The sequence below is a fragment of the Poecilia latipinna genome, unplaced genomic scaffold (genome assembly GCF_001443285.1).
Source record: "Poecilia latipinna isolate Pla-1442-1.1 unplaced genomic scaffold, P_latipinna-1.0 Scaffold731, whole genome shotgun sequence".
NCBI lineage: Eukaryota > Metazoa > Chordata > Actinopteri > Cyprinodontiformes > Poeciliidae > Poecilia > Poecilia latipinna.
Window position 1 is genome coordinate 43,268 of NW_015113347.1, and position 6,428 is coordinate 49,695.

General features: G+C 39.3%; 2 protein-coding genes across 2 annotated transcripts in view; both read right to left on the reverse strand.

Moving 5' to 3' along the window:
* Positions 1-2,583, reverse strand: part of gnpda1 (glucosamine-6-phosphate deaminase 1) — a 5,979-nt gene extending 3,396 nt beyond the window's left edge. Inside the window, exons 1-6 of the mRNA XM_015045529.1 lie at positions 2,476-2,583; positions 2,089-2,216; positions 1,169-1,270; positions 899-1,081; positions 618-802; positions 317-491 (exon numbers count right to left, since the gene is read on the reverse strand). Of these exons, the coding sequence (XP_014901015.1) occupies positions 317-491; positions 618-802; positions 899-1,081; positions 1,169-1,270; positions 2,089-2,212 (769 nt within the window). The 5' untranslated portion in view covers positions 2,213-2,216; positions 2,476-2,583. The remainder of the gene's footprint in view (positions 1-316; positions 492-617; positions 803-898; positions 1,082-1,168; positions 1,271-2,088; positions 2,217-2,475) is intronic.
* Positions 2,584-3,776: 1,193 nt separating this feature from the next.
* Positions 3,777-6,428, reverse strand: part of hspa4b (heat shock protein 4b) — a 14,789-nt gene continuing 12,137 nt past the window's right edge. Inside the window, exons 14-19 of the mRNA XM_015045534.1 lie at positions 6,180-6,335; positions 5,978-6,103; positions 5,761-5,868; positions 5,556-5,675; positions 4,415-4,576; positions 3,777-4,335 (exon numbers count right to left, since the gene is read on the reverse strand). Of these exons, the coding sequence (XP_014901020.1) occupies positions 4,129-4,335; positions 4,415-4,576; positions 5,556-5,675; positions 5,761-5,868; positions 5,978-6,103; positions 6,180-6,335 (879 nt within the window). The 3' untranslated portion in view covers positions 3,777-4,128. The remainder of the gene's footprint in view (positions 4,336-4,414; positions 4,577-5,555; positions 5,676-5,760; positions 5,869-5,977; positions 6,104-6,179; positions 6,336-6,428) is intronic.

The following is a 6,428-nucleotide window of genomic DNA, read 5'->3' on the forward strand; positions in this document are numbered from 1 at the left end:
TTGTTGGGAGGGAAGGTTTTCCCCTAGCCTGTTTTGCACATCCAACATCCCTGGAAAAAAAAAAAAAAAAAAAAAAAAACAAGCAAAATTCAACAGATTTTGTAATCAAATATTTGAAAACATTTAGTAACATTACAACTAAAATCAGTATTTTCTGGAATTTTACGTTATAGACCAACAGATATCTAAAGTTCATCCAGAGTCATAGTGAGTTTCTTTTTTTTTTTTCAATGCAACCAATTTCATGATTTGTGCTAATCTAAATACAAACCGTTTGTGCATGACAAAGGAAATATGCAATATGGTTTTGGCGTACCTTTGAAGTACTTGACAGTCTTAACCCGCAGCTCCAGGGTAGCATCTTCGTCACATACGAAAACAGTCTGCGGATGCTGCTGGAAGGCCGACACTGTCCACATGTGATTGACACCTTCTTCTATTGCTTTGTACAAAGCAAATGCCTTGTGTGCTCCAGTGATAAGGATCATGACCTGACCAGAAAGAAAATGTGACTCATTAAGAAATCAATAACACGGTTTGAAACCACAGAATTCAGTCACTGATTATCAGGAAGACCCCAAACGGCATGACGAATAAATGCGATGTTGAAATTTAACCTCTTTTGCATCCATGACGGTGCCCACTCCCACTGTCAGGGCCATGGTGGGAACTTTAGAGAGATCTCCATCAAAGAATCGAGCGTTAGCCATGATTGTGTCCTTTGCTAGCGTCTTCACTCTGGTTCTGGAAACCAAACTTGACCCAGGCTCATTGAAGGCAATGTGGCCGTCAGGTCCAATCCCTGCAACAAAATGTCAGGATTTATTTTAGTTTCATCTTTCTTCAACCATAACGCCATTTAAACAAGGGATTAAAGTGTTTTGCTATCAAGGCTGACCTCCAACAAACAACTCGATCCCTCCGGCCTCTTTTATCTTTTCCTCAAAGGAGCTGCACTCTGCTTGAAGGTCAGCTGCGTTTCCATCAAGAATGTGAGCGTTTTCTGCTCTTATGTCGATGTGCTTGAAGAAGTTGTTCCACATGAAGGAGTGATAGCTCTCAGGGTGATTTCTGGGAAGTCCTGCAACACGGGTTCATGAAAATGTCCTCAACGAAAATCACACAGAGAAGTCCTCGACGCTGCAGATAAACGGAGATCAGCACTTACCAACGTATTCGTCCATGTTGAAGGTTTTCACAAACTCGAAGGAGATTTCTCCATTTTTGTAGTATTCGATCAGCTTTTTGTAACATCCTAAAGGAGTGCTTCCTGGGGAGAGGAGAAAAATTGTTCAATTGACAATAGAAAGCAAAAAAAAAAGGAAGTCTATATGTTTAAATGTTTAAAAGTTGTGATGCTTTCCAACAAACAGCATTCTGTAGAAGAAGAGGTTGATCCTTCGTCTTTGTCTACCGGGGAGCAAGACTGCATATCCTAAATACACTAGTCCCATACTGAGGTACAGTGATAGCAGGATCATACTATGGGGACCACTATTTTTATCATAATTTCTTTCTCTTTCTACCACCAAAATCTCCCAATAAAACCCAACGTGGTTGATAAAAATTTTGAAAAATTAGCGCAGTGTGAATATATTAGCGAGCCTGAAATGCAGAGCCCATCTAATTTACCTTTAATGGTTTCAAAACTGTCAGCAGGGAAAATCACATCTCCTTTCAATATAATAGCCACCCTATTCTGAGCATTAACGTGTAACCCTATCAGATATAAAACAGATGCTTTAATACTTTTTAAAATTATTGCTTTGACCTACATATTTTCAGTGCTGCTGAATTATCTCTGCATCACCCTATCCTACTGAAGCCATCATATAAGTGGGTGTTACTGGATCTTTTATCCAATGGAAAATACAAATTTCAAAGGATTTCTCTTCTTTTCCTTTTTTTTTTTTTTTTTTTTTTGCCATCTTAGCATTTTGATAAAGACCAACTAAATCCCTTTATTTGACTCCAAGTCAGCAGATGTGGGTTGGCAACTACAGCACTCTGGCTGATTCAGAGCTTCATATCGGGATTTCAATAAGGAAAACAGTGACCAGAACATGGACGCTCTCTGTTTCCGCTTACCTGTGGGGAGTCCTAATGTGAAGAACTTGTTGGGTCCAGGTTGGAAGTGTAAAATCTTGTTTCTGATGTACTTTGCAGCCCACTCGCTGGCCTGGTCGTAGTCATTTAGGATGATCAGCTTCATCGTCCTGCAGGAGAAAACAGCGACAATTTCGCCATTAAGACGACAACTCCAGCAGCGAAGAAGTCCTGCAAACACTCCTAAATCAGACTTTAGACTCATCATGATAACCCCAATCATTCAGCAGTACCGCTTCATTTGTCACTGTGTATCTCTTTAAGAGTGGGGGGCGAAGTATCGCGACTACTGTATCACATTCGTTTACGCAAATCTGTGTCAACTTCCAGACATAAATTAGTTATTATAGTTAAAATAGTCCACATTACCTCTGTCTTCAGCTGTCAGTCGGAACAACAGCAGAGTGCGGGCGGGTCATATGACCTCCTCGGCGTGAGCGTCGGCGCTGCGTACTCCAAAACCAACAGCCTCTTAAAGCTGAAGCGTCGTAATTTGAAAAATATCACTTTTTTTGGCACTTTTATAAAATGATTTGAATGATTGTGTGGTAACACTTTATTTGAAGGGGGTTGAATAAAAGTGACATAACACCTGTCATGAACATGAATAAGCCTTCATGAATATTTATGACTGTTGTCATAAAGCGTCATTCGGTAAATTATGACACTTTTAATACAAAGTTGACATTATTCAAAATGTCTTTGTTATGGCAACTTGACATTAACCAGGAAATCATTACTGTTTAAACTTTATCTTTAATAACATAAAGTTACCTCATTTTTAAAGTGCAATCAGTAATACTTTTATAACAAATTTATATCAGTAATGATTTCTTGGTTAATGTCAAGTTGTCATAACAAAGACATTTTGAATAATGTCAACTTTGTATTAAAAGTGTCATAATTTACCGAATGACACTTTATGACAACAGTCATAAATATTCATGAAGACTTATTCATGTTCATGACAGGTGTTTATGACAGTGTCATGTCAGTCTTATTCAACCCCCTTCAAATAAAGTGTTACCGATTGTGTTAAACGGACCAAAAAGCCATTCTCTCTCTGCACAGAACTTTGTTGCAAAGTTGTCACACTGCACAAGTTCTGGGATTGAATGAGCTAGCTTTGCTTTACAGACTTGACATTTCAGGCTTTCTTCTTTTTAAGATAAGCTCAACCTCAGTCAGATTGTTGTTTTGCATCACCACCATTGAACAGTTACCGCGTAGTGACTAAGTTACATTTACTTGAGTAACTTTTTTAGGGGGGGAAAATATACTTGTAGGTGAATTTCTTCTGCACTTTTTTACTTAAGTAACTTTACAAAAGTAAAATTTCTGGGTACTCTATCCAATATAACTTCACTAAATGAACAGCAAGCTTATTTTAGTCAAAATTTCACCAGACATCTGCAATTTTGAAGTTTTCTATTAAAAGAGTTTGATTTGGAATAACGTTTCGTTACCCTGATTTTATTTTATAGCGCTATATTAATTATTTTCATTTTGTCCTTTAAAATAAAAAAAATTACACATTAACTTTTGGTCCGTCTTCCCCCACCTATGCCACAATGACATGCATTTCTCATCAGAAACAATAATTATCTTGGCATCAACCAAAATCAGAACATTTTTCAATCTTCTCTGTCTTAATCACGACAGGGCTAATGTTGCGAGAGATTTTGAACCACTTTATTAAAACCAGGTTGTGACACAGACCAGAACAGTTACAGAGCACACAACAGAAATAAATACCATCATGTGTACAGCGCTCATTGTCAAACAGAGTAATTGCAGCTGGCTTTTGATTTAGGTCATCCAGAAGAAAAGAGGGCATGCTATGTCAGATAGATGTGCCACCATGAGCTGGGCTCGGTGTGCTCACCGCCCTGCCTGCTTTTTCACTGTCCAAGTGCAGTTCCTGAAACACGTCACCAGCTCTGATAAACACCGCCAGGCCGCATCTCAGTCTGACTCAACCGGCCCCTGTTCAGCGTAGCTTCAGGAGGCGTTTGGGCTGTTTTAGTCGAGGTCCATGTCAGGCTTGGTCTCTGTAGGTTCTGAGGTTGGGTTGCCTGTGTTCTCAGCTGCTCCCTTGTCTGTGGTTTCCTCCTGGGCCTTCTCCTGGCCGTCGACTGGACCGTTCTGCTCTGCGGGCGTTTCCTCCTTGGGGACCTCCACCTTTGGTTTTGGCTTGGTCACAACCGGGTTGCAAGCAGAGAACAGCTCCTACAAACCAAGAGACGGGTGTCAGAGAGAGGATGGATTCTCACATGAATATAAGAAAGGGGCACAGCAAAAGACTCACCCTTGTTTTTGCTTTAATGTCTTTCACTTTAACAATGGGATCTACGGCTAGGCTCTGCTTGCTTTGCTGGTTCATGGTGCTGTTCATCCAGATCATTGCGTCGTTGTTCAGTTTGTCCACTTTGGTGACGTCTGCCTCATCTAAATGGTCGTACTGCTCGTCCTGGAAGAAAGAAGAATAAGGTTACTCGCAGTCTCCAAATAATTAGAGCCGTCACTATTTGTTATAATCATTAATACTTGCTGTAATAATTCAGACACATCTGCATATTTAGTTGCCACATTCATAAAATGTATCTTTTTCTATTCGTTAATCTTTTTCTAAAAGTAAAGCTTGTTTTTCTTCAGACTTTTTTGCAGCTGCTCTCATTGTGTGGCCTTATGCGATAAACAGTTTCCAAAACAAACATGTCAGACAGACGTGCAAGTTTGTAAAGTTTTTTGTGTACTACAGCAACAAGAGCGGGGCAGAATGAGCAGAAAAGACAACATCCAGGAGCTACTGATGAGGCAACAGAAACAAAAAAAATTTTAAGCTCCTAAATGCTCACAATGACGTTTAACAAATTGTCGACAGTTGCGTTTTCCACTGAATACAGCTGTTCAGATTAAAAGGCAAATGAAACAGACTGAAGTTTCTTACAGAAACGGAACACCTTACAAATTTAAAATGCAACGAGGACCTAGCAGTTAAAGTAAAATAAAAAATAAATAAAAAACAAAAATGCCTGTAAAACTCAATTAAAAGCTTTCCTAAGGAAATATGTTTTGAGTCTCTGTTTCTCAGCTGCCTCCAAAAATTTAAAGCTGAGCATTAATAGGTTTTTGTTTTGTCTCAACTTTTAGGTCAAATAAAAAAAATAAATGCAAAAGGCAACTAGAAGGTGCATGCTCACTGATCTCACATTGCAAACACCGTTTAGATGGTATTGCATAAAAACTTCACTTTATTGTATCATTTTTATTTTTAGAAAATGTGTTAAAGCTACTTGCATTAAAAGCCTATGGTTTAGTTTAAAAGTAGTGTCAGTCTTGAGTAGTACTAATTTAATGTCCTTTTTAAGTCTTTCCAAGTTGAAACAGATTTAAAGTGAAAAGCAGAGAAGAGAAATAAAACGTCTTAAAAATCCTTCTGGTATTACCTTCATTTTGAAGGCCTCCACAAATTTCATGTACATCTGAATTTGTTTCCCCAACTCCTCAAAAGCTTTAGGTCTCTCTTCAGCCTCCATAAAGCGGTCCATGATGGGCTGCCCAAGTGTCTGCAGAAAACAAGCCAGTTTAAAACGATAAATATATTTCAACAAGATCATTGATGTGGACGGACGACAACCTAATCGTAATTACCTTCAGCTCTGCGAGCTTGTCAATGTAAACTTGTTTGGGTTGGTCCTCTCCGTCTTCATAAAGCCAGTTTTCAGTGTCCTCCAGCTTTAATGACAAAGTGTCTCGGTCCTAAACAAATAAAAATAATAATCACTAAGAGTCTTTGCAGGGCAATAAATCACTTCCTGAATCAAATGGTGCTCTGCTGTGGGGAAAAAAGTGGAGGTGATTTACTCACAGACTCGCTGACAAACTTCTCCAGCATGCCGTGCAGCTTGTCCCTCATGTCGTACACGTACTCCTCCACGTTATTCTTTGCGTCGTTCCTCTCCTTCTCCAACTTGTCTTGCATGATCATCTTGCCCTGCCAAGACGGAACCACCAGATTTAAACAGCGGATCGAGGCTGCGAGATGTAGAGAGAGCTGGAGATGTAGTTACCTCGTTCTCCACAAACAGGTTGAGCATGTCGTTTGCTAGCTGCCACTGTGGGCTGTTCTCAATGGGAAGCTCCAGCACTTTTGTTTTGACTTTGGCCTTTTTGGCTTGTGGTGGCTGGTCTGACTTTTTCTCACCTTTGTTCTCTTCTGTGCTTGTCTAAAAAAAAAAAAAAAAAAAAAAAAGGGGGAAAAAAAGAAAAAAGAAAATTTAAAAAAACCAAATATCCCCGCAAATTTTTACGGCCAATTA